General features: G+C 40.4%; 1 protein-coding gene across 3 annotated transcripts in view; it reads right to left on the bottom strand.

Annotated features, from left to right (window-relative positions):
• Window positions 1-1,942: 1,942 nt before the first annotated feature.
• LOC306775481 (sodium-coupled neutral amino acid transporter 3-like) overlaps window positions 1,943-26,555 on the bottom strand; it is a 46,791-nt gene continuing 22,178 nt past the window's right edge. Inside the window, exons 1-17 of one of the 3 annotated variants that reach the window (XM_079265922.1) lie at window positions 20,670-21,798; window positions 19,094-19,279; window positions 18,699-18,719; window positions 18,457-18,538; window positions 18,246-18,361; window positions 15,223-15,296; window positions 14,914-15,006; window positions 13,933-14,014; window positions 9,528-9,610; window positions 8,622-8,680; window positions 8,129-8,293; window positions 7,892-7,971; window positions 7,709-7,809; window positions 6,660-6,784; window positions 6,423-6,567; window positions 5,128-5,231; window positions 1,943-4,980 (exon numbers count right to left, since the gene is read on the bottom strand). In XM_079265922.1, coding sequence (XP_079122048.1) covers window positions 4,876-4,980; window positions 5,128-5,231; window positions 6,423-6,567; window positions 6,660-6,784; window positions 7,709-7,809; window positions 7,892-7,971; window positions 8,129-8,293; window positions 8,622-8,680; window positions 9,528-9,610; window positions 13,933-14,014; window positions 14,914-15,006; window positions 15,223-15,296; window positions 18,246-18,361; window positions 18,457-18,538; window positions 18,699-18,719; window positions 19,094-19,197 — 1,539 coding nt within the window. In that variant the 5' untranslated portion in view covers window positions 19,198-19,279; window positions 20,670-21,798 and the 3' untranslated portion in view covers window positions 1,943-4,875. Of the gene's footprint in view, window positions 4,981-5,127; window positions 5,232-6,422; window positions 6,568-6,659; window positions 6,785-7,708; window positions 7,810-7,891; window positions 7,972-8,128; window positions 8,294-8,621; window positions 8,681-9,527; window positions 9,611-13,932; window positions 14,015-14,913; window positions 15,007-15,222; window positions 15,297-18,245; window positions 18,362-18,456; window positions 18,539-18,698; window positions 18,720-19,093; window positions 19,280-20,669; window positions 21,799-26,555 lie in introns of those variants that run through there. The other 2 variants (XM_079265921.1, XM_079265923.1) reach the window with 2 other exon arrangements.

The raw sequence follows: 26,555 nt of genomic DNA, 5'->3' as shown, positions 1-26,555 counted from the left end.
GAGGTTAATCACCCTGAGCCTGTACATCATAGTTGGGAGGGTTCAACATCTTGTGAATCAGATCAGCCTTAACTTCTTTAATCCCCAGTATCTCTATGGCTGCCTCTACGATTGTCTTTATTCTGTCACTTTTTCTTTTTTGTTGAATTGCCAAATTCATAGTTTTGCAGATGAAGGCCACGAAACAGATTTTATCTACAATTAGCGTGTCCTCATTTATCTCTTTTATGCATGGATTTAACTCTGTTAGACTCTGATCTAGGACAGGGGGAAGGTCCACAGGAGGTTGTCTCATCCCAGCTTCTCTTATATCATTCCTGTGGCTTTCCCTGGGTGTAACTTTATCATTTTCCTTCACTTTTTTAACTGCTTCCGCATAAGACACTTGATTAAGTATTTTATATTTCTGCACTTCTTTTGCTTGTATTTGAACTGGGCATCCTCCAAAAGCAGCGCTGTGTTCACCGCCGCAGTTACAACATTTTATTTTTACATCTTGACCACATTTTCCGTATTCATGCTCGCCTCCACATCTTGCACATCTCTGCTTACCCTTACATTGCCCTGCAGTATGTCCCATTCTTTAACACTTGAAGCATCTTAAAGGAGCTGGAATAAACTCTTTTACATCATAGCTCATATATCCTATTCTTATTTTCTTAGACAAGATCTTTTCAAACTCCAGCAGCACTGATAGGCTATCAGTTTTCCATCCATTTCGATTGATTTGCAGTCTGGAAGCTTTCACTACCTTTCCTCCTTTCACTTCCTTAATTATCTCATCTATGGACACTGACAATGGCACATCCTGTATAACACCTCTCAGCTTTGAAACGCTCCCAGGAATATGACAGCTGGTCCTTTCTCCATTCAAAGTTTCAGCTCCGAGGATCTTCTCTCGTTGCCTTTGATCTGTAGCAAAGATCAAAAGACGCCTGTTGCTAAAAAACTTGGCAAACTTAATCTTTCCTATTTCCTTCTCTATTGCCTTTGTCAGTTTTAACGGGTGATAATGGGCCCCTTCATTCTTAAACGCAATCACAACTTTCCATTCAGTTGAGTCATCCTCCTTCCCCACACCTGATCTAGTAGCCTTCACTTTTGTGTAGTGATTTCAGCAGTGTGGTGTGTGGACTGCAGTGGGCGCTGTGCCAACTTCACTCCTCTGCATCTCACATGGACGAAAGAAACGCAACGTATACATCTGTCTGAGCTGCTCTCTGACTGACTGAACTGCGCAGGAGTAGGTTTGTCTTGGAGGAAGCAGGACGAGCTGTTAATATGGCTAAAAGGTCTTTGTGTCACATGTTAAAGAAATAGCCTTCCACACAATCAAGCTGGCTGACAGCGCCACCATATGGACATAAATAGACATTTTCTCTGGCGGCAGATACTGGGCCAAATGCTCTGGAAAGCCATGAAGTGAAAATGATAATAAATGATATGTTTAAATAAATAAAGAAATAAATATATGTTTATCAAATAATTAATATATATTTATATAATACGAAATGCAGCTCAAAGTGTTTCACAAAACAAAACCGAGGAAAAACAGGCCATTCTAACAAGAGTTAATATTGAAATATACTGAAAAAAGAAGGGTTGTAAAATAATAAACACAAACAAATTAAAATTAAATAATTAATTAAATAATTACAGTAACAACGGTTTCATCCGAAATGTCTCCCATCGCCCCAATTCATTCAGCCACAAGTACATGTGTGTTGTATTCTTTAAGTCTTAAAGTAAGGTCAGCAATGAAGGATCATTATGACCTAAATTAGTGTTTTTTTATGTAAACACAACTTAGCCTCGACAGATTGACACCATAAGAACACTGACCAGGTATAGAAACTCTGCGTTTAAACCTACTACACAAATGCGTTTGGGGATGCTTAAATAAGAATTAGTTTCAGTGAAGGGGAAATGATGACAATGTAAAAACATCTACAATTATTTTATTGGCAAACTAAAACTGTCCCTGCTATTTACACTTTACAAGCTATTGTAAATATGCATCACAAATATAAAAGGTTTACATTTATATACATTATTTATATAAAGCCACTTCTTATTCACCAAAATTCATATACCATATTATATTATAGTTGTGTCATTTTCATAAAGCTATGTCTTGAACAACAGCTGTAATAAAATATCACACAGATTTGTTTAGGTACAAGAAAAATGCATATTTGATATACGGCGTCTGGTATTAAAACTGTGGTACCTGTTAAAAGGTTAAGGCACTTTAAAGCAGTATGTAGTCAGTTCTCGTTTTGGCATGATACCTTTAAGTGAATAAAAACTCTGTTCACTAAACATGCCAAAACTAAACTTTCATTAACACCACTACAACCACTGTAAATACATGTGGAAAAGCAAGGGACGGAGGTTGATATGTGCATAAGTATTTCCGACTTATTCACAATTCATCGGTAAAAATCAAAACTGCTAAAGGAATAGATACTTTATAAATATATTTGGAGAAGTAATGATTTACGCAGGACTGTTACGAAGCCTGAAACTTGCGATACAATATACCTTTGGATAAGAGCAGAAAATATTTGTGATAAAAGTTTTGTGATAAAATTTATTTTTATTAAAAGTTTAAACAGTTTGTGTTGTTTTTTAAATTGTTAATTTGTGATTTATATATAATGAAATGTAATTTGTAAAAAAAAAGAAAATAATGTATATGCATGTTGTTGTGCTTTTGTGAGTCTCAAAATTCACCTGAATAATGAAAGTATCCATGAATGTGTCATCACTGACAGATCACCACAACAGTAATGTTTGAAATATTATTTCATGTAGCATCTTTTAAAGAAGGGCTTCATAATACTAATGTTAACTATAGCACAGAATGATACTTCAATACACTTCACTGTAAGATCAAAATACTACAAACCAGTAAGCTGTTACAACAGAATCCCAAAAGCATAATACATCTTCAAATGAAAAACACATGAACTCCCACCAGCGGGTTCATCTTTACAACTCATGTTGCATGGACAAACATTGTTCGAGCTCAGGTGGGTTCAACCAAATTATTTTTAAAAAAATCACATTTTCTAACCGATCCAAAGTGGTGTCTAGTCAAGATAGTTTTTTATTTTTGTTTATTTGCATACGTTTTTAAGATATGTACATTGCTTAGGTGTCCACATACTTTTGTCATTATAGTGTAACTCAAGACCTGAGCAATTACAACCAAAACTACCGGTATCTGCATGGCTGGAAACCATGTTTCAGGTGAGCCCTATCTCCTAAAAATTACGTTCCCCCGAAACTAAAATGCATTCTCAATTACGTTTGACCATAAACGTATTTTCTCCCTGAAACATATTTTCTCCCTGATTACGTCCCTGTCCTTACTCTTACCCTCACCATAACCACTAACCATAACCACGTCCCCCCGTGCGTGGATCAGCGCATTTCTGCCGGAGACAGGCGGCGTGTTGCGGTCGTATTCTGACCGCATAATAGGGAGGAGAGGCGGTGGTGGAGAGGGAAAAAAGGTTCGTGTTAAAATGTTGATTTGAAACGTATTTTGTAATACGTCAAACACAAACATAATCAGGGAGAAAATACGTTTATGGTCAAACGTAATTGAGAATGCATTTTAGTTTCGGGAGAACGTAATTTTTAGGATTCAGGGTTGTTCAGGTAGGTGACTTCCAGTTAGTGAGCTTTAGAAGGTCTGGAAGGCGTTTAGCCTTTGTAGTGATGTATCAATCGTCTAATCTAACAGTTTATAAGTATGTGAATAAGTATATTTTCACAAACATATCAACATTCAGTGTGGGAAAAAAGAGATTTCTGAATTTTAAAGGGGGTGTCTAGAATTTAAGAGATTTAGGAGCTAGACTCACATGTGAACTGTCCGTTTAAAACTTGAGCTGTTCTTGGTTTATATTCAAGTAGTCACAGTTTGGCATACGTGAGCTGAAAGTTCTGCAAGGGCATGCATGAAATGCTAAGATCAAGCTCTTTGTATTTTATAAAAAAAATCAGAATATCATCATTCGTAACTCCTTCCATTATTTATGTACGGTAAGCTAAAACAAAAACTGATATGCGATCAATTTGGATCATTGCCTTTATCATATACAGTAGTTAAATATAGTCCATTTGAAATTAATAGTGTCTCAATAAATATACAATCCTGTTGCTGTGTGTTTGTGTGCTGTTCCAAATGCTATAAGGCACCAAGGTTTCTGAAGAGAGTTAGCAGATCTGGAACAAAAGCTTAGTGGGATGCATTACATAACACCGCCACAGACCATGAAATGAAATATCACCTGCACTCTAAGGCCTTAAAGCACTTTTTTTGTTTTACATTACATCATGATGGACAGTTCCGAGAGCAGCTGGTCAGGATGAAATCATCTGACTATTCTCTTTTGTGTGTCTTATGAAAAATAATTGAAATTGGTGTGAAAAATAACAAGTTATTTCTCATGCATATCTTCATGTATTCCCGTCTTCAGCCTAACAGACGATCATGCCTTCTGTTTCTGTACAGTACCAGCTGCAGTTGTTTGTGTGTCAATAAAAAGGAAGCAACAGGAAAGGAGGACCCAACAGATGGTAATAAAAAAGCCCCTGTTTAGTCCTGATTATTCATACAAATTGCATTACGTGTTGTGTTAAATGAATTATGTCGTTATGCAAGGACTTTGTTCACAAAAAGCTAATTTAACTCGATCAATTACAGTGTGATCTCAACCGACATCCTATACTGTATATTTTGTTACAAACCCCTGCAGGCTCTGTGCAGCCCTGTAGCGATCCCACTGAAGTGACAGTGTTCCCTTTACATTGACCAGTTATTTTCCCCCTTTCCAGAGCTCACAAACACCGAAGCAGCATCTAGTGGCCTCCAGCAGCATGGCCGCCCCCTGAAGTCCAGTCGATGATTATGAAGCTCAGACTCATTAACATGAAAATGGCACCCAAAGCTGCAAAACAGGCCGCCTAAGAACGAGGGGGAAAGAGCACATCGATGGCATTGATGCTTAATTATCAAGAACACCATTCCATGACAATAGCCTTTATCACATGGGATAATCACCAACTAAGCATAATGAATGACTGAAGTGGGGAAAGATTTCAAGGCCTCACCAGTATCTTAGGAACAGAGTTCATGGGTTCATCTTCATTGGGAACAATGCGGATGTAAAAGACAGCAGGGAAGATGAAAATGAGGCAGGGAGCCGACGTTGCGCCTGTAAGGAGAACGAGGAAGGGCTGGTGAAAAACAAAGCAAATGGCACTGCAGCGATATGAAGACAAAACATTTGGAAGTCTAATTATAATCAGTTTGTAAGTAATGAGTAACATGACTCAACACTGAGAATATTTTAGCAATCTTACCAAGTTTTGTTGAAATGTTATTTTTCAGGGTGCTTGATGCATCATTTGTTGTTGGTTTTTTTGTTTGTCATTATATTTTTTTCTATTATTATTGTATTTTATTTGCCCATTACTGGGCAACAAGTGTTGCCGTCCTCTTAATTTGTTCCTGCATCTGATTTTTTTCTTCTTTTCATTCATGAATTATTTATTTAATGACCCAAAAAAAAGGTTTTGAAGAGAATACACAGCATGTTAAATATAGTTTACAGTGATAGACAGAGTGATACAGTGGTGATAGAAAGTGAGGGAGAAAAAACAAAGACAGGCCCTATGCACCCCCTGTGAGTTAAAACTAAATCAAAAACGCCCCAGAAGGCTTGCTTTGCGAATTATATTTTCATTCAGATTTTTTTACATTCATGATTTTTTTCTTCATATCAGATTCACCTGTTTTTTAAATTCAAAATTGAAACAGACAAGTTTCAGGATTGTAAGCCCTAACAATATCCAAAAGTTGTTGCAAACAGCTCCATATATTGCGTCATCTGCATGCACATGTTTGTCAAAGCAGAAGCTGCCTTTGAAGATGCCCGTGGCGCTCTTTCGACTGCAATTTTTTCAAACTTTGACCTCTAACCTTTGAAACACGAGGACAGAGCGTGACAATAATATTGACTTGTTTTTCCGTGAGCAAACATGCTCTGGTAAGGTTTTTTTGTTTTGCTTTAATGTTTTTTTGTGTGTGTCAGAAATGTGAACGCTTGAAATACAACAAACACTGCTAGATCAAACAAGGGTTGTACACAGCGACAAAATAAGTAACTCATCATAATGACATCATATGTAGAATATCTAGTCGAATAAATCCAGACAAGTGGATAAATAAGACCTGCAGGATATGTTGTTTCCTATCATTGTTGTAATGTTTTTTAGTGATATATATGATATAGCATATGTTTGCTACTTGTCTGCAACTTTTAAGTCTGTCATGGTGACAATGTTTCTGTTTTTCTACGATACTTTTGATACAATTTCATCTTTTTGTACTGTGCTGTACTAACCAATGATGCCGAAGATGCCTAGAATGTTGGGGGCAAATATCACCAGCATATTGATGATGCTGAGCAGAACGACAGCAATGGCAATGTGACGCAACCAGTTGAAAGACTTTGTGGGGAATGCCATATGCTGGATGGCTCTACGTACCTGTAGACAGAGCAGACAGAGGATTCAATGAGGAAATAATACCACGATATCGTCATTGAGAAACACAGGGAACAAATCAACAACAAACTTACAGGGAACAACACAATAGGGACGGTCAGCGTCACAGCCGTGAGGACGGCCACTCTCACACACAGGATCAAGGTGTCGTAAGGATCGATCCGGCTGTATGTGTGCAGCAGTTCAGGCTCCACATTGCCTAAAGAAATATGTGAAAAATAGATACAGAAAAATGTACTTTCTTGATCTCATGTGAACTTCACTGAGTAATAATCTAATGTAGCACTGGCGAGCCACAAACTCTAGCTTGTCACCACAAGATGGAGCTTGTGCTCTACGTGGAGGATGAGACACTCTACCAGGCTCTGTTTTTCGTCAATGCAGAAAAACACTAACCATTAATACCGCATATTATTATATGACTCAACAACATGCAGTAAATTAAAACCATAGATTAGAACATTTGTTTAAAATCTGAAAATGATTACATATTTAATCTAATTGCTTCTATTGCATTTTGCCACAAAACATATTTGAGCATTTTTAAAAGCTGCATTATGGCAAGATTTTCCTTTATGTACTATAGTGTTCTATATAAAGCAGAATCCCCTCATCATAATAACGGGCCCTGTTGATTCCTCGATTTGGACAAAATTATTGCTCTTTTTCTCTTTTTTCTTCTAAAAACAGCAGCAAAACAAAGTATTTTTTATATTACTGTGACCTAATGTCCGTCCCGTTCTTGTGAACGCAATATCTCAAGAACACCTTGAGCACATTTCTTCAAATTCGGTGTAAACGTCCACTTGCACAGATGAACTGATACGATTTTGGTGGTCAAAGGTCACTGTGACCTCACAAAACACATTTTTGGTCATAACTCAAGAATTCATATGCTTTTTATGACAATTTCACACAAATGTCTAACTGGATAACATTATGAAGTTATGACATTTTGGACAGACATGGAGGTAAACTGCAACATGACTGGTTGACGAATGCATACAATCACAAGGCGATAATTCTAGTTTAACAAAAAAAACCATCTCTCTTGTTTTCCTGAATATTATTTTTCCAACGATATTGTAAAGACAAACTCCCAAAAAGTAAGAACTCTTCTCACCATAAAAGGTCAGGTAGCCAAAGAGCGCTGCCAGAAAGTACATGATGTACATGACAAGGATGGAGATGTTGGACACCTTCTGCATCTTCTTCTGCGTTGGACTGAAATCAGACAGTTGAAAGTCATTTGAATGCTCCATTATGCAATGACATGTAAAATATATGCAGGTGAGGGGTGACTCACTTGCGGAGCTCGGTGTAGATGGGGAGGACCTCAGGGTGGCAAACAAAGGCGAAAGCCAAGATGGGGATGGTGTATGCTGTCTGTTAAGAACATATTAACAGGTGACTTTCTATGATTAGAAGTGCAACCGAGACTCTCAAAATAAGTGTGGGAACTCTGCAGACATCAACGTTTCTTGCTTTACTGTTTGAAAACAATCCAGATAAGCAGACTGTGTTTTTCAGCTCAGCCGCTTACCTGTGAGTTCATGGTGATCATGCGTGGGGAGCAGTGGGAGTCAATGTCTTCGTGAACCAGACCATTGTTGTACTCGTGGCCGTGGCTTGAGACATTCAGGGCAGCAGTAGTGTTGGCTGAGAACTCTTCGAAAGGGCAGGGGATCTGAAACTTCTTATAGATAACCTGCAGGGGATGCGGAAAATTGAAGAAACTAACAGGTGGAATCGAAGAAAAGACGTAACCACGAACAAACCAAGGGCTCAAAATAACCACTGCCTACGTCAGGTTAGTGTGACTCAGTCTCTAAGTACTTAGGTTTTACATTTAACCTTTGATGTGCATTGAGCAGGTCTTATATGAGCCTTATCAAACATAGCAAGACACCACCAAAAAATGAGATGAGCGTGGGAAGAAAGTGATTAACGTGCCAAGATGACATGCCAGAACAAATTAGTCTCCTTGTGAAGAGTCACTGTGATGATGTTCTACTATGTGAGCAGGACCAACTTACTGCAGAGAGAAAAAACACCATACAGCTGAGCGAAAATCCACTGGTATAGCCGAGGTAACCTGAAAATGAAGAGGAAAAGACAGTTAATGTTAGAGCTCCTGATCCACTTGGCCTTCATGTGTTGTTTGTGACCACTGCGATCTGTAATAGTTACACAAGAAAAGCTAAGAGTCAGACGAATGACCTCACAGCACTATGGGACCAGAAAGAGCATGTTTATATTATATTCATGGATAGTTCAGAGGGAGGGATCAACTCAGAGAAAATTATGTCTAATTGGGCACCTACTGTTCCCTCTGCCAGAGGTCGGACTAAGACACACTAACTGCTTGACTCTGAGGTAACTGCTGCATGAAAATGCGCTTACCTAAGCTCAAAGTCAAAAGAAAAAATAACTTTAATGAACAAGTCCTAAAGATAGAACATGTTCCTGGAAAGAGCTAAACTACAAATGAATTAACTTCAGCTTGAGGATCTTCCGCTTCGCAGCAAAGCGTGTGTAAAAACAGACTGATAGGCAAAGAAGTGCAAGGACGTCATTGACTTATAGTCTCTTAATATTAGGAGGCAGGAACTAAGCCCAGTAACAAAAACTGGAACTTTTGGAACCACATTTCCAACACATAAAGAAAAGATAAACAAAAAGCTGTGGGTGACAATATAAAAGCACCTACCATAAACCAAAATGACGTTTTGACTTACTGTGTGATTATTTTGACCTACCATAAGTATTTTTACTATGCATTATTTTGGGCACTTGGGCAGATCTGGGCTTCCATTGAAACTAGACCCCAGTGGTCAAAATGCAGGTGAGTTCCTAAAGATGTCCCTGGAAAAGTTCCGGTGGTGAAAAGAACCACAAATGTTTCCCTTGCTTGCAGCTCCAACTGCACTAGTTCTACTCACCGAGCTGTTTCATTAAAGCCAGGGGCAGGATGATACTGGCAGAGACCATGATGACCAGGTAGTTTCCATTCAAGTACCACAGACTGTTTGGAGAAAACTATAGTTTACTTTGGTGAGCTCAATATTTCAAACATTGGCACAGAGAGACACAGCACACAGAGAGACGGGGACAAAATTACAGCGGAAAATGTGTTAGATGGTAAGATATGGTTGAACATATTTTGTGAAACGTTAGTACTACTTTCTCTAAAATCACAAAAATCGACTGGTCCAAACGGATGACGTGCTGCATTTTGCCTGACCAAACAAAGCAACCTGCTGGGAACATCCATGGCCACAAAAACTGTGGGAAAAACATGTGTGCTTATGTTGCTCTCGACAGAAGTACTGGAGTAGACTGTATGTAACTCTGAAGATTCATGCGGCTGTTCACAGTTGCAGAATAGGAAAACAGTGGAGCCTCATCAACACAGCACCAAGACAAGACGTCAGTAAACATTACCAGCTTATTCCATCACACCATCGTCACTTATGTCCCTTTAGTTGTGTCACATCAACCCCACAACAAACATCTCCATTACTCACCCGAGACCATAACAAACATATTCAATCTGGTGACGGGTTAATTCAAAGGGTGGCATATGGTCTCAAAAAAGTATAAAATGCAAGTCTCCTTCAAAAACAATCCAAGGCACATTGTAGGGATTGTGCTAAATTAAAATGCCTTTACCCAACAGTGCAATATGTATTTAAAATGACCTACGCATTGCGACCGACATGGGTCTTCATCTGGGTCATTGTCTGCAGTAGCTTGAACCGATAGGGGGACCATGCTGCTGTTTCATCATTGGCTATATGTGGGCACCATTAGACAACGTCCTGTGAACGCCGTTCATAAAACACAACACCCTCACATAACCTAAAAAGCCGCCACAACATGTATATGTGTCTTTTTAACACATGTTTCAGTCCTTGAGGTGGGCAACCACCAGTTTACTTAAAGGAATAGAAAAGACAAACGCCCCTTGTGTGTCTTTTTCAGGAAAACAAATATACATTTAATTAGTAGCTGTAGACCTGGGATGAGCACCAGCAACAGGAAGCTTAAAGAAATAATTGTCAATCATCAAAGACCACTGTCTCCTAAATCCTGTGTATAGAACAGTCTTTGTGTCCTACAGCCCCCTTTTTAAGCTGCTAAACATGTTATTCTTAACCGTCTGGACAAAACACAACCAGTCAACTGTCTGCCATCGCCCTACAGTGATCTATGAGGCTAGCTCTGTGTGTATGTGGAACGTGGAGGAAGTCAGGCACGTCACAGGTCATGTGTCCTCTTACGACATTTAGCCAGTAGGCCATTTGAGACGATCAGCTTTCTGCTGTGATGCGATTCCAGAGCTGCTGAGGGAAAGTCTAATCTAAAGTCAAACAACACCAATCCAAGTCAAGTGAAAAGGGGTAGGGTTAGTTTGCATAAGCAAACTGCAAGTGCTGCACTTAAACATTTTTATTTGAGATGTCTTAATGCACAGCTGGGTGTTTGCAATGTATAGTTATCAAATATGTAAGATGGGTGGTTAAGAATGGCCTATAGCACTGTTTTATTATTCCTTGGATTTTACAGTGTCAATGATATTAGCTTGTGATGTGAAGTTATAATAGAAATATTAGCAGAAATAATGTGATGAATCATAAGTAACAGAAAATTGTGATCACTGACAGAATTCATTTTATCCTATTCTATTCTGCTTTTACATTGAAACTGTAAAATGTCCTGATATATAGCACATATTTAGGTCGGAATTTTTAAATAACCAATTTAGGGGATCCTATTGTGTTATTGTATGTGTTTGTATATAAAAAATAGTCTTTGGACGATACAGAATTCTCTAATTCTTTTAGCTCCCAAATATTGGGATTGCTATGTTGTAGCTGCATCAAAAGTCTTCATGGAGTCAAGTGTCACAGTACAGCAGTAAGTCCAAGTCCATGTCTCAATCTTAAATTCTAACTTTTCTGACTTGGTCTCAAGACGACAGTTCTGAGTGAATTCCTCCTACTTCCAAATATCTGACCCTCTTGTGTGACCCCCCCCCAGCACCACCTCCCGCTCCTCAGTACACCCTGTTCTCCTGATGCCATGGATCTGAAGAGAAACAGGCTCATTGAGTGGAAACGAACAGTCTGTCTTGGTTGCTGGGTGCCAGCCCTCAGCTGACCTGTCCTTATGCTCGACCACGAAATTTGGCACCCATGTTTAACCACCTGCTGCTGTCATTTGTAAGTGCGGGTGTGTGTGTGCTTGCGTCAGACACAGAAAGAGCATGAGTCACAATGCTTGTGAGTCAATTTCGATTGTAGCTAAGCCCCTGAAATGAACACACGCAAACATAGACATGTGCATTACTTCGTCCCACTCTAAAATGACTCAATGATAAAAGGTAGCGTGCCCTTTAGAAGGCTTAGATGTCAGAATTCTTTCTAAATGGTATGGCATAAAAAATGTAAAAACACACTCTGCTGAGTATTGTGTATTGCATTGGATGCATTAGAGCAGGGGTCGGCAACCCGCGGCTCGCGAGCCGCATGCGGCTCTTTAGCCCCTCTGTTGCGGCTCCCTGAGTCTTTGTGCAAAAATAAATTTAAAATGTTTTAAAAAATAATTTATTTTAATGTTTTTTGTCAGTGGACACTCTTTAAAAGGGAACACCTCATATCTTGGAGTTTGAGGTGATACTGTGTCAAGGAAAATAAAAAACGTTTTAATATTTAGTCAACTAAAATGTGCGTCACATCCTATTACGTCGCCGTCAAGCGCCTTCCCCTGCAGGTGGCTCGTCGTGATTGCAGACTCGGTAAGGTTATCAATGGATAAATCCAAAAAAAGAAAACTCCTGGAAGAAAATAGAAAATAGAGAATTTAATTCTGCGTGGACGTATTTATTTGCGTTCACTGCCAACAACGCTGGCCTACCTGTATGCTTAATATGTGGCGAGAAATTTGCAAACAACAAAAAATCGAATGTTGAAAGACACTTTCAGACCAAACACACAGCATTTGCTGAAAAAGATCAAGCTGGAGATGCGCCAAATATCGCTCCCGCCTCACAGATGACAGCCAGCAGTCCTGTTTGAAGCTGAAAGTCACATCTTACAGCCCTGACATAGAGAAACTCTGCAGCGATGTTCAGAAACAAAAGTCACATTAAACAGGTGAGAACACTATCATTTAACAGGCTATTATCTTGGAGAAAAATATTTATTTTAGATCCTGAACTGATGTAGTTGTTTTTATGTTCAGACGCGACGGTTGATGGCTGTACGTGTCTGAGGAAAGAAGAGGATGACATCGCACTGAAATGGACTTTAGTATATAATACAAACTGCCTCTTTTTTTATCTTCACTCATTTTAAGATATTAGGCTGCAGCTATATGTTATATTTATTTCAAAGTCAGCTACTTTTTATTTAATATTTTTTCCACAAACATGGGGAGAGGACCCAAATAGACTTGACTTGTGTTTGATTCACTTCTGCAGCTATATGTTATATTTATTTCTAAGTTATTTCCCACAACTATGGGGAGGACTCAAGGCCTGCATAGTTCTGTGTTTAGTTCTGTGACCTCAATGTAGGCCTACACATGCCAGTGTATTTTTTTTCTCCTCTTCATGAAAGTTAAAATAGCAATAAAATGTCAATAATGTCTTTATTCTTGTTCTATTATTTCATAAATACAACAAACTATAGTTTTTGTATGTATAATATAACTATATATAAAACGTATATAAGCTGTGATATCTAATAGCTTTTGCGGCTCCAGACACATTTCATTTGGTGGAAAATCGAGCAAAATGGCTCTTTGGACAGTAAAGGTTGCTGACCCCTGCATTAAGGCAAGGCAAGGCAAGTTTATTTGTATAGCACATTTCAACAACAAGGTAATTCAAAGTGCTTCACATTAGAGGATGGTCCAGATGTTTAGCTTATTTTTTTAATCTTTAAGACCTGAGATGTTTTAAGAGGGACTGCTGCAGTCGCTGCAATCCCTTTTCGAGCACACGGTTTGTTTTTAGATTCGAACAGGCAGAGCGTCTGTGTCTGTGGCAAGACTCTGACGTGAGCTGACAAGCGCTGAGGGTTTATGTGTGTACACATAACTGACAGATAGTACTCAACCGAGGGCCCCCTGCAGATCAGCCAATTACAGGCTGCCATTCTCATCACACCCCCACACCCACTGAATCAATAAATCGTGCAAACTATTCACTGCCCACATAGTCTGCCAGGCCCTTCGGCCTTGCACACAGTGCCTGAGCTGGACAGCAGGCAGGAGTTGAGTGCCTTTCACTCGCAGCACAGAGGTTTTGATGTTGAAAAGCGCTTAAGTGATAAAACTCACTCAGAGTTGGGATCCGCCTTCAGGAAGGTTTGGATGACCAGCGGTAACTCAGATTTAACAATGTACAGGTAACTGGAGATAGCTGTAACAGACGAGACAGAGAAAGGGTGAAAATGTGGCCAATCATGATTCGCTAAGCCATGTCACATTATGTTTGTGTAAGTGACAGAGCAGTAGCTACTATTGAGGACACTGAGGTCATGTACTCGTGTTTTAGCAGCATGGGGGAGGTTACTGTCTACAGTTTAAAATAATTAACACATAGCGGTAATTTATCGGCAGATTGACACTGTATATTTAAAAGACTTAGTCTGACAAAAAGGCCAGAATTGTATTGCTTTCATACAACATTAAGACTGTCAAGTTGGGGAACATAAATATACTGTTTCAGTCATTTTTCAAGCAAAATTTCCAAACATTGCCAAGCTTCTCCAGATTGTATCTCTTTTTCCTCCCAGGATTATTGGCATTTTATTGGCACTATTTTGATATAGTATTTGTATTATAGCCATGACCCTGGAAAGTGAGTTACTGGTTTCAGTGAGCCAATCACAACACCAATCAACGTCAATCCATGTGTAGTTATTGCACCTACTTAGGGCTACTCATGAAAACCCATGCATTAAGTTTTTAAGCATTATAAATGCAACCAACTTAAATCATGTTCATCGTGCCTCTAATGTGTCTACAAAGCTTTGGTCAGAAACAACCAGCCATACATGCGGCTCAGTGAGTCGGTGAAACTGTTGTTATTGCCAGCAGACAGCAGCGGGAAAGCAGCTATTCACCAACACTTCTCCTGATCTTTGCTCTTAGTACATCCTCATGTTCCGGCACATACAGCCAGGAATACAAGTCACAATAGTAACGGTTTGAGGAATGTAGTTGTGTATGTGGTTGAGTGGGGAATATCATCATAACTCGTGTATTCTACTACAGGGCATCCACCAACTGAATCACAAAGTCACATTGGCTCCTCACCTCCAATATTCTGCAGGGTAATCGCTATACCAGCAGCCATTTTTCCAGGAGTACCAAAGGCCCTGTACCCCAGCTCTTCATAAGCTCGAATGCCTGTAAACAGTAATACTCACTCAGTTATGTTTGCTGAGACCTCCCTTTGAGCAACAAAACAAATTACAAAAATGTAAAATAATAAACAAATTAAAATGTTGTACAACTGTGACTGTTGGGTGAATGGGTTAAATGTATCAGATGTTGCAGAACTGTTTTTAAGTACATATCCTTTTGATTTCTTCACAAAAGGCAGAGACATGACACAAATCTTACCCACAATGCCAGAGGATTTCAGCAGGAGATGAATGGAGTAACATGACATGGCTGCTACTGCAGTCAGGAGAAACCTATCACACAATTCAGAAGGAACAGTCATATACTGAAGGTTTATATATGTCAACCGTGTATTTCACCAAATTCTACATTGCTTCTGGGATTATAATCCTGCCCTTACTCTTCTGACCATTTCCATGCACATTACAATAAAACAGTCGTGATGTATTGTGCATGTTCTTAGATGCTACCGCCAATGTGACATCATTTATTTACACAATTTATTGTTTGACCTGACATTGTGTATTAATGAGAGAACAAAAAACATTTCACTAAGCCTGGGAAGTTGAACTTCAGTAGTGGCTGATTTTTCACGTCACTGTCCCGCCTTTGCATGACATTTGACAGCTGATGGTGTTCATTGCTTGAAAATGTTGATTGTACAGTATGAATGTTTATTGTACAGTATTATTGTGAGACTTAACCAAAAGTTGAGGCAAATGTTCTGCATTAAAGACGAGGCATTCTTGTAATAATACTTGTTTTTTGAATATAAATGCTCCCGATTGATTGACCTCAACAGTCCTACACATGGATGAAAACCATATTTCCCACAACCCGAGTTGCAGTGGTCCTCCTACAGAGTCAAGTCAGCAGGGTTGTGAGGTCAGCATTATGGGTCAAAGGTCGATCCAAAATCCATCCCCTTTCTCAGACCTTTTCCCAGCATTTCTGTACACTCTGCATTTCCTATAGCCACAAAATAGCGAGAATACCACTGGCCCTTGTGTGTAGGCAGAGGGATGGAGGCCGAGCCCTCACATTACACTGAACAGTCATTAGCAGCATTACAACTGTCCAACCTCCCTCAACTCAAAAACAAGCAGTTAGTTGATCTGCTTTTTAGTATATTACATTACTTGTGTCAATGAAGAAATATTCTTCTCTGGATCCTGATGCCTACTTGACTGCTCTATTTCTGTCTCACTGGAAACAAGCTGGCGTGGAGTGAGAATGTCTATTTGTATCTCTGCTGGTGGATCAATGGTTCTCGTGACACTATCGGCTATAATCTCCACCAGAGCCACAATGAGGGGAATAACGTTTGTAGCACAAAGAGCCACTGAGGCAGCAAGGACCAAACATATAGACTCTCGAGCAAACATGTACGAACAAAGATGAATAAACATGCTTTGAATCCAAAACACAAAAGTGACTATGGGGTCAAATATTGCAGATATTCTTAGCACATGACGCTCTGAAGCATGTGTAACAATACCAATGCAGTCAACTAGGTGACATGTATCAATGCTTGATGGTCTTCTTTTAATGAAGTGCTCGTATAGAGAAATTAATCCCCCAAGAGTGTTTCTCTTGAAATAATACATCAATAACTGGGCTCATGTGCCTGGAAAGCTCTTTTGTTTGCTTTCTAGGAATTACACTTTTGAAATGCCTCTGGTCTAGTCCGTTCAAAAGAGCCACTTGCCTTTAATCGCATCAGAGATTAAACAGATTTTAAAAAGCAGTGCTGTCTAATGCATAAAAACACAGACTTAAAGCAAGACAAGCATTACACTGAGATACAGTGTAATGATAATAAGATATATGGATAACATAGAAAATAGTGAAATGCAAATTAACACCGGCAATCTATAATGCTTTAATACTGATTGTAATGTAGCCATACTACTAATACTAATAATCTCCATATGTCATGCTGTTAATCATACTAGAGGATTATATCTGGTGACTCAATCAAACCTACAGTTTTTCAATAACTCTCAAGTCTGTTTTGTGCTTCTTAGAACAGGCATAATGTCTCACTGTGTATTGGCCTTAAATACAAGCAGTTCACCATTACATCTTTGTTTAACTTTGACATGCACATGCTGTTTATTGAATGTTACGTTTGAACTAAGTTGTCATGATATTAAAGACTGTTAACCTGCAGGTTGGTTGCCTCAGGTTGCTTTGAAAACTCATGTAAATATAAATTTCTGTTGCACCTACTGCCATAGCAATGATAAGATCCCCAAGCATATATGGTTAGAATAACTCTGCTCTAATTCCGAACAGGAATTTCATAGGAAATTACCTTTCAGCCTCCTTCATGAGAGGAGTTGAATCTATTACACTGGGGCCGTTCTAAACCTAAGTCTCGCTACTTGCTCTCTGCAGCTACGTAGACACAGACAACGTGACCAAGACAACCAGGGTCACGATCTGACACCAACATTGTGGTAAGAGCAGAAGGAAGTACACGAGCAATCCAGATGCCTCACACAGGGTCTGGAGGATCGGTTATTCTGGGCTGTGGCCTTTCTGGGTTCTGTATGTGGCAACGGGAGCGGGGATGGGAGCTTTGAAAAAGGTATGAGTAAAGATGAGCATATCATGGTACACGATATGTTCCAAGAAGTCATGACAGATAGTAAATCACTCCTGTAAGTAACTGGCACCACTCTGGCCCTCAATCGTACCACCAAAGCAGCTCACTCCTCAAGTGTAATCCCTAAGGAAGCACATTAGAGAATCTCAGGATTCTATAATGCTTTTGGCAAATAGTTTGATAGTTTTTTTTACCACTCTGAAGTAAATTAAACTAATAGGATGTTGTAGTCATGACCACCTAAACCGAGACCAAGTCATGAGCAAGACCAGAGTGTATCGAGGCTGAGACAAGACCAAGACTTTGAGGGGGCAGGTCCGCGTCAAGACCAAGACCATACCAGTGTGAATCCCACACTGCATACACTCCTACGGTAAAATGTGAGACATTGACACTCCTCAAATGGACCTGAAAGATCCACATTCCCATAAAAAAAACACTCAGATGAAGATTCCTCTTCATTCTTATCTTTTATTGCCATATATACTGTGTGTGTGTGTGTGTGTGTGTGTAATGAAACTGACAACAATGCAGCATTGAAACCATTGACATAACTGACTTTGCCTGTATGCAGGTTCTAGCTCATATTTTGTAATTTGCCACCAGTTGATAAACACACTTATTTACTCACAAGAAGAGGAGTATGCCAGTGTTGGCCATGGCATACGCCAGTCCCAGGATTCCACTGCCCATAATAGCATTACCCAGGTTGAAGACGGACATGCCAAAAGACATCTTTCCTTCAGACTAAGAGGGGGAAGAAACAAGAGCACACAATAAATGTACAATTTGAAAAAGCATAATCCTCACTCTGTTGTTTTTTGTCTGTAAACTTGACTCACATCTTTGAAGCAGATTTGTTTTTCTCCCTCCGCACTGGGCAAAAACTCCTCATTCTCCAGTCCTCCATCATTATTATCAAATCTACAGGGCAAAGTTATAATTGTCAATGGATGTTCTCTCTATCTATCTCCTACAACTGTGCACATATCTCCTGTAGACTTGCTTATTTTCCTGTATCATCATATGCATGGAAACAAATATGCAGTTTAAAAAGTCTTCGTACAAAGCTGCACAGACATACCTGACTGTTTGAGTGCCATTTCTGAATAAGGATCCACCCGATGACGTGAGCAAAAAACAAGGTGAACATGTATTTAAAAAAAGTCAAGTTTATGTAGGATGTAAGTCATACTGTATGTTCCTCGCCACATCCATTATCCTGGTCATTATTAAATGATAAACTCTTATCACAAGGACAAAGGTATGTATGCAAATCAAAGCGTCCAAAAGTGTCTTTGTTTAGTTAACTTAAACAACAGTTGTTTGAATAATCCAGGATGTGCTTTCAAATATAATACAGAAAGATAAAATGTATAAAAAGTGCAAGGCACATGCTGTGTTATAATGACATTAACAGTATGTAAACGACAAAGGGCAGCCATTCGTCTGTGTTTAAAATGAAGGGGGAATACTCACTGATCCTCTTCTGGCAATGTCTTCATTGGCATCCCTAAGTCACCTTCGAGGTCGTGACTTTTCCCGTTGGATAAGATGTTCATCTCTGACTGAGTTGGTTCCATAGTCCAAGTAGGAACTGATTATTTTTGGCTTGTATGTATACAATGAAGATGATCCTTTATAGTTGCTCAATATCTTGAACATCTGGGACAGAGAAAGAAAGGACATGAATTATTACATACAGTATAGGTCATGTAAAAAGTCAAAGGCTCTCTCCAGAGCCATTGTTTGGTTTGCCTGTATTTGCCTTTTTTTTTGCCAAATTGCCAAATTATTTACAATTCATTTTCAATTTCAAAGAGCAGTGTTCTATCTAATAGCTCAAGGTTCTAGTTTTACTGTACCTACACTTCTGTGAACTCTGCGGTCAATGACGGACGTCATGAAGCCTTATATTCAACATGTGTCTGTACAACATCTGGGTAACGATGACTCAGTTCTACTGTTGACACCGGGACTTCCAACACTCGAGGCCTGACCTCATTCTCTCACTCGTCCAATCTGTTCACTGAAACTTTTGCAATAAATACACCAACATGAACGGTACGTACGTAGCTGGAAGTGATCAAAGGCTGAGGTCAAATGTTGGAAAGTATGGCACATATTTTGTGCTGTCCAGAATTTCAGTACTGAGCCAAGCAAACAAGTACAGACTACATGGCCAACGGTCAAAGTCTGCTTGAGTTTTTTACTTTGTTTGCTCTTGTCCGTTGAGTATTTAATGTCACAAACCTGCAGATTCTCAGTGCTACTGTTCACATCCCACACAATGACGTGGTGGTCTTTAGGACGAATATAAGCACAACGTGAGTAAACCAAATGCTAAATCACTCACAACAGCAGGCCTCAAATTACTGAGAAAGCCGTTTGCAAAACTGTTGTTACCGTATTACTATAATCATACAATTCAACAGTATTTTTCCTTAATGAGCATGGGGCTTTCTGTAACAATAGTTTGAGGAGAAAGAAGGTATATTTTTGTCAACCGATGAATCACTATAAAACTATGAAGACTTCTGTGGGAGAATTCACATCACTCACATCCAATCAAATTATCAATAACTAAGAACTATTAATAATATGTGATTGCATCACATAGCGTTGCGTCACACCCAAGTGACATATTGAATAGTCTTCACCAGAACTCAGAGAGACAATGTGGTGTTGTTTGCTGTTTCCTCTGTGACAATTGTACAGCAGCTCAATTGTGTTCACGGTGTCCTCTCAGCCAAAAGATCCCTATTACTGCTATTCAATTCAATTCAATTCAATTAATTTTTGTATAGCCCAAAATCACAAATTACAAATTTGCCTCAGAGGGCTTTACAATATGTACACGTTTGACATCCTCTTGTCCCGGGACCCTCACATCAGAACAGGAAAAACTCCCCAAAAACCCCTTTAACGGGGAGGAAAGAGGAAGAAACCTGTGGGAGAGCAATAGAGGAGGGATCCCTCTCCCAGGATGGACAGAAGTGCAATGATGTCATGTGTAGAACAGGATAGTGAATTACAACACATTCAATGTAATTACAGCACATTCAATGTATGACACAGCCATGACAGGAGGCAACACCTGGTCCAGGTAAACCCGGATACACAGGAACCTGTGAGGCGAGAAAGCACAGAGACTCTGGTGAAGAAGCCGGTCAATAATGTGCATTAATGGTATCGGTAGTATGAAATAGTAATGTGAGTAATAATAAAAGTGATATTAGCAGTTGGAGTCAGCAGGGCCATGGTAGGAGGAAGGACCAGGGTCCCGATGAAACCATGCTCCATGGAAACCTGTGAGGAGAGGAAGCACAAGGACTCCGGGGAAGAGACAAAATCAGTACTGTGCATTAATGGTATCGGTAATAGGGTTAATAATGTTAACAATGAAGATCGTAGTAGGTGTCAGCAGGGCCATGGCTGGTTGAAGAACCAGTGTCCAGATAAAACTGCGGTCATCCTGTGAGGCGAGAAAGCACAAATACTCCAGGGAAGAAGTAAAGTTAGTAATCAGCATTAATGGGACATCAATGCATACAGACGGAGGTGAAGAAGAGGAGGAGAGAGGTGCTCAGTGTAGGAAGTCCCCCTGTAGTTTTTGCCTATACCAGTTTGTCCATGGGCCGGTCCAAGGCAAGCCAGAGCCAGCCCTAACTATAAGCACTATCAAAGAGGAAAGTCTTAAGCCTACTCTTAAATGTGGTGAGTGTGTCTGCCCCCCGGACTGAAACGGGAAGCTGGTTCCACAGAAGAGGAGCCTGATAACTGAAGGCTCTGGCTCCCGTCCTACTTTTTAAGACTCTAGGAACCACAAGTAACCCTGAATCACTGGATCGCAACTCTCTAGTAGGGCAGTATGGTACTATAAGCTCTTTAAGATATGATGGAGCCTGACCAGTTCGGGCTTTGTAGGTAAGTAAAAGGATTTTAAATTCTATTCTAGATTTTACAGGGAGCCAGTGCAGAGAAGCTAATACAGGAGTAATATGATCTCTCCTCTTAGTTCTTGTTAGTACACGAGCTGCAGCATTCTGGATCAGCTGGAGAGATTTAAGAGACTTATTAGAGCAGCCTGAAAATAAGGAATTGCAGTAATCTAGTCTAGAGGTAACAAATGCATGAACTAATTTCTCTGGATCGCTTTGAGATAGGATGTGCCTGATTTTTGAAATATTACGTAGGTGAAAAAAGGCAGTCCTAGAAATAAGTTTTATCTGAGAGTTGAAAGACAAATCCTGATCAACGGTAACTCCAAGATTCTTGACGGTGCTGCTGGATGCCAGCGCAATGCCATCTAGAGAAACTATATCATTAGTTAACTGATTTCGGAGGTGTTCTGGGCCGAGTAGAATAACTTCAGTTTTGTCTGAGTTTAACATCAGGAAGTTGCAGGTCATCCAGGTTTTTATGTCTTTAAGACACGCTTGCAGTTTAGCAAGCTGGTTGGTTTCGTCTGGTTTGATCGATATATATAATTGAGTATCATCTGCATAACAATGAAAGGTTATAGAGTGTTTTCTGATAATATTGCCTAAAGGAAGCATATATAAGGTGCTATTCACACTGTTGAAGAGGGCCATTGATACAAGGACACTGCAGCTACAAAAGAAGGCCGAGTAGAATAAAACAAAGTCCCACTGCACAACATAAACACAATAATCAGGCACAGATGCCAATCAAGAAATGAATAATTTCCTCCAATAAAGAAAATGTATTTAAACCTAAAAAATATCATCTAACTTCAATGAGACCTTCCATTGCCACATCTATTCAGTCATTTTATCTGCCCTAAGTTAACATGTCCCGTAACATAGCAACACATAAAAGCCCCTAATGTCAATACTTTCTGTTGCAACACCAGACTTTGATAATGATCATTTCCAGAGAAACTGGGGGTAAAAAATGTGCCGCGTAACTCATTCTGAAATGAAGTTCATCGTGTTTTATATTTTTGCATCATCAGTGATAAACAGGCTTATTTTAAGCGTCACATCAAGATATTGCTCCAGTCTTCCCCACTATAAATTATAAAAGATGTGCCTGTTGGGGCCTCCAGGAGAATCCAATCACTGTTTAGGTGCTTTAAAAATCAGAAAAACACAGATGAGCTTGGAGCCACTAACGTTTACAGTAAATACAGTAGGAGGCTCATTATGAAGTCTCATGATGTTGCCGGTGTTCTGCCCATATGATCACTGTTTTGCACTGTTTACCCTGACAACAGCTACGCCTTGAATAATGTTTGAATAAAGAATTCTGGACACTACTGTTGCAGTGTGTACTGACAGGTAGAGCTCAGGAGGCTTATTCATCTTTAACTCTGACCCAGAGCTCAGATTATGACATCGTTAAGGCAGCCATCTTGCGTGCCTATGAGTTGGTCCCTGAGGCCTACAGACAGGGGTTTAGAGGGTATCGTAAGGTGGAGAAGCAGACATTTGTGGAGTTTGCTAGAGAAAAGGAAATCCTTTTCACTAGGTGGTTCACATCACAAAAGGTTGTGACCAAGAAGGAACTTCTGTAGTTGATTATTCTGGAAGAATTTAGAAAAGTGGTGGCCATCTATCTGACTGAGCAAAGAGTGACTAAAGTGGAGCAGGCCGCTGTGCTTGCTGATGAGTATGTCTTGGCTCATAAAACAGTCTTTAGTGGTAAAACTGGCGAGACTAAGAGCTTAGCCTCTCCTCACACCTTTTGTTTAAGACCTGGAAGCAATGGGTCTCCTTCAGTTCCCATTAGGACTTGCTTTTATTGCAAAAAGCCTGGTCATTTCATGGCAAACTGTCACGCTCTCAACAAAACGTCAGAAGGTACTAAGCCTGTAGGGCTAATAGCTTCAGTACCACAGCAGTTGCCCTGTGTAGTTGGTCCTTGTCAGACCAATAAAAAAACGCACTGAGCATGACTTCTTTGCACCATTCCGTATGGAGGGTTCAATAGCAATTTCTGATTCTGAGAAGCTCATCCCAATTCGCATCTTTAGGTATACAGGAGCCTCTCAGTCCTTGTTTTTGGCAGGAGTTTTGCCTCTCTCTCAGAAGACCTCCACTGCAGTGCTTCAGTCCAAGGATGTGGGATGAGGTGGCGTAAAGCCCCATTGCATGTTGTGTATTTGCATTCTGGGTTGGTTACAGGCCCTGTCGTGGTGGCGATTCGTCCCCAGCTTCCTTTAGGGGGAGTAGACCTGATTTTGGGTAATGATTTGGCTGGAGGGAAGGTGTTTCCTGCTCCCATTGTAGTGGATAGACCACCAGGCTCCGTAGTTGACAATTACCAGAGTGCTGATCTGTCATCTCGGTTGCCTAAAGTCCTTCCTGCTTGCATTGTAACTCGTGCCCAGTCAAGAAAGTCTGAAGATATAGTGAATTTATCTGAAGTGGCTCCACCTGTTGACAGTAGAGGCTGATCCTGATCCTTCTGTAACTTCAGCCCAGAAGGCTGACCCTCCTTTGGCCAAGTGTATGGCAGCAGTGTTGCCTAAGGATGAGAGTGGTACTACTCATGCCACTTTTACTGGGAGGTTGGTATCCTCATGCGTAAGAAGGTTTCTTCTGTTAAAACAGCATGGTTTTGGATGACACCCTTATGGCTGTCATCTTAAGGAAGGGAGTGTTACATATGGTTCTATGTCCTGCTGTGAATGATTGTGCTTGGGTGTGTGCATGTGTGTGTTGGGCTCTGGCCATATGGCTTAAACATGTGCTGTGGACAAAGACAATCAGGCCTTCGCTTTTTCAAGCAAAGATCTCATCCTGACTTGTAGTTTGAGGAGAGCAAAGGGATTTCACACTCAGGTGTGAATTCCCCCCCCCCAAATAACCATGGTAACCGCGGCAATCTCATTGGCCGAGAGCCAGGCGAACCCAGGACCCCTGTGGTTCGACCCCTGTTCTATAAAACTATCTGCTTCCCCCAACTCAAAGCTTTCCCCCTTCGACCTCGGTTGAGTTAGGAAGCACACAACCGCTCTCTTCGCCCGGACCCCCCCCCCGTCCAGGCCACAGAGAATCCAGCTTTTTCCCGTCGACCTCCGTCGAACAGGGAGCACACGCAAACGCTCTCTTCGCTCGGACACCCCCGTCCAGGCCACAGAAGAACCAGCTTTCCCCCTTCGACCTCGGTTGAGTTAGGAAGCACACAACCCCTCTCTTCACCCGGACCTTCGTCCTGGACGCATGAAGACACCTCGGCCTCTCCTCCCCCCTCCAGCACGCACGAGGCCACGAGGAAACAACGGCCCTTCTCCCCTCATCAAACCCTGACAAGCCGTTTCGCTGGATGAAACAGCCCGCGATAACGAATCTGCTTCAGTGATCAGTTCAGCGCTTTTTGCTCCTTTTCCTTTTGGTGCACACATTCCGGCGAAGGAAAGACGACAACGCCTCCCTCCTTCACCGACGATTCCCGGTAAGACGCACGGACCACGCCGTCAGCCGAAGTTAGATCACCCTCCCTGCCGCGAGGACAGATCACGTCTGCGTTTGCTCCAGAGCGAGCTGCGCCACGACAGACCGAAACAGCGCCAGCTCAACGCCGCGCTGAGAAGCACCCCCCCCCCCTTCCTCTCGAAGAAAAAGGACAACTTTGCTCACGAACCCTTCAACGTTGCAACGAAGCATCTACAAGTAAGATTCTTGGCATTTGGGCATAGCTTAGCTTAAATTAACTTAAGTTTAATTCAGGCCATTCATTTATATGTTGATATTCCCGTGTTTTTGTGTGTTTAAGACTGTCGCGTGATATTGAGGTATTACGCAATCATTACGGAGCAGAGAAGCTCCGCTGTATGTGTGTATCAACTATGACTATTTGTTTGGGATTTATTTGATTATTTGATTCATTGTCTTCCACTCCGTGTGGAAGTTCTCTTTTCATTAACTCGACTCGGTGAGTGAGCTGAGGTGCGTGGCTTATCACGGCATAAGTTACCGGAAGTTCAAAAACGACAGCGGTATATTTATGCATGATAGAACCAGCACTCAGGCTCCCTACCACATCGCACGCCGAAGCGTGATTCACTTCGAGTTCTCGCTCCTTTTTTCTCTTTCCTCCTTTCACGAAACACACGTGAGTACATACAGCAGCCTAACTGCCATTTTGGTCCGCATCACTCGACTCCGCCATCTTTGTAGTTTTTAGCTGTAGTTCTTAAGGCCCCTCCCCTTTGGCCAGCGTCACTCGACGCCGCCATCTTTGTAGTCTTTAGCGTAGCTGTAAGACTCCTTCCTGTTCACCCACAGACCCACACACACACATACACATACACACACAGACATACACCCTCATCCACTTTATTCATTCTTTAGTTTAGGCATATAAAATTGTATGATAACGTTTGTTGGTTGCAATATTAATTGATTTGATCATTTATTATTTTGATTCAATAAACTCTGTTATACTTTCAGGAGCAGTCGTCTGTGATTACTTGTGCATATGTATTTGATAAGACTGTATGTAGTAGCCTGTGCTCGAACTTAAAAACCTTCACTGTCACTGAATGTATAGTCATACGCAGACTATTGATATTATGAGTGACTACTAATTATGAGACTTAGTTTTATCGTTTGGTTATTGGTCCCTGTTCGCAGGGTGGTGCCCCGTTTATATTAATAATCATTAATAATTGTTACATACATCAATAATTCTATTGATGTCAAGAATTCAGTTTCTTAAATGCTGATAACCCAAACACGCTCCTTTAGTTCCCAACATAATGGTGCCCCGTGTGAGGCTACGTTATTCCAGTTTTGTTACAGTATATATGCACATTAATCCATAATTATTTTTGAATAATTAATTTTCCAAAAAATATTTTTTTTTCGAAAAATTATTTTTTCTTCTTCTTTTGAATGATCCAAATTCCTGAAACTTATTTCCCAAAATAGGTAGGCTTTGATATTCAAAATCTTTTCTTATTGTAATTAAA

This window comes from Melanostigma gelatinosum (assembly GCF_949748355.1).
Source record: "Melanostigma gelatinosum genome assembly, chromosome: 3".
Taxonomy (NCBI): Eukaryota; Metazoa; Chordata; class Actinopteri; order Perciformes; family Zoarcidae; genus Melanostigma; species Melanostigma gelatinosum.
The sequence above is the reverse complement of the archived record's forward strand: the minus strand, read 5'-3'. Positions and strand labels throughout refer to the sequence as shown.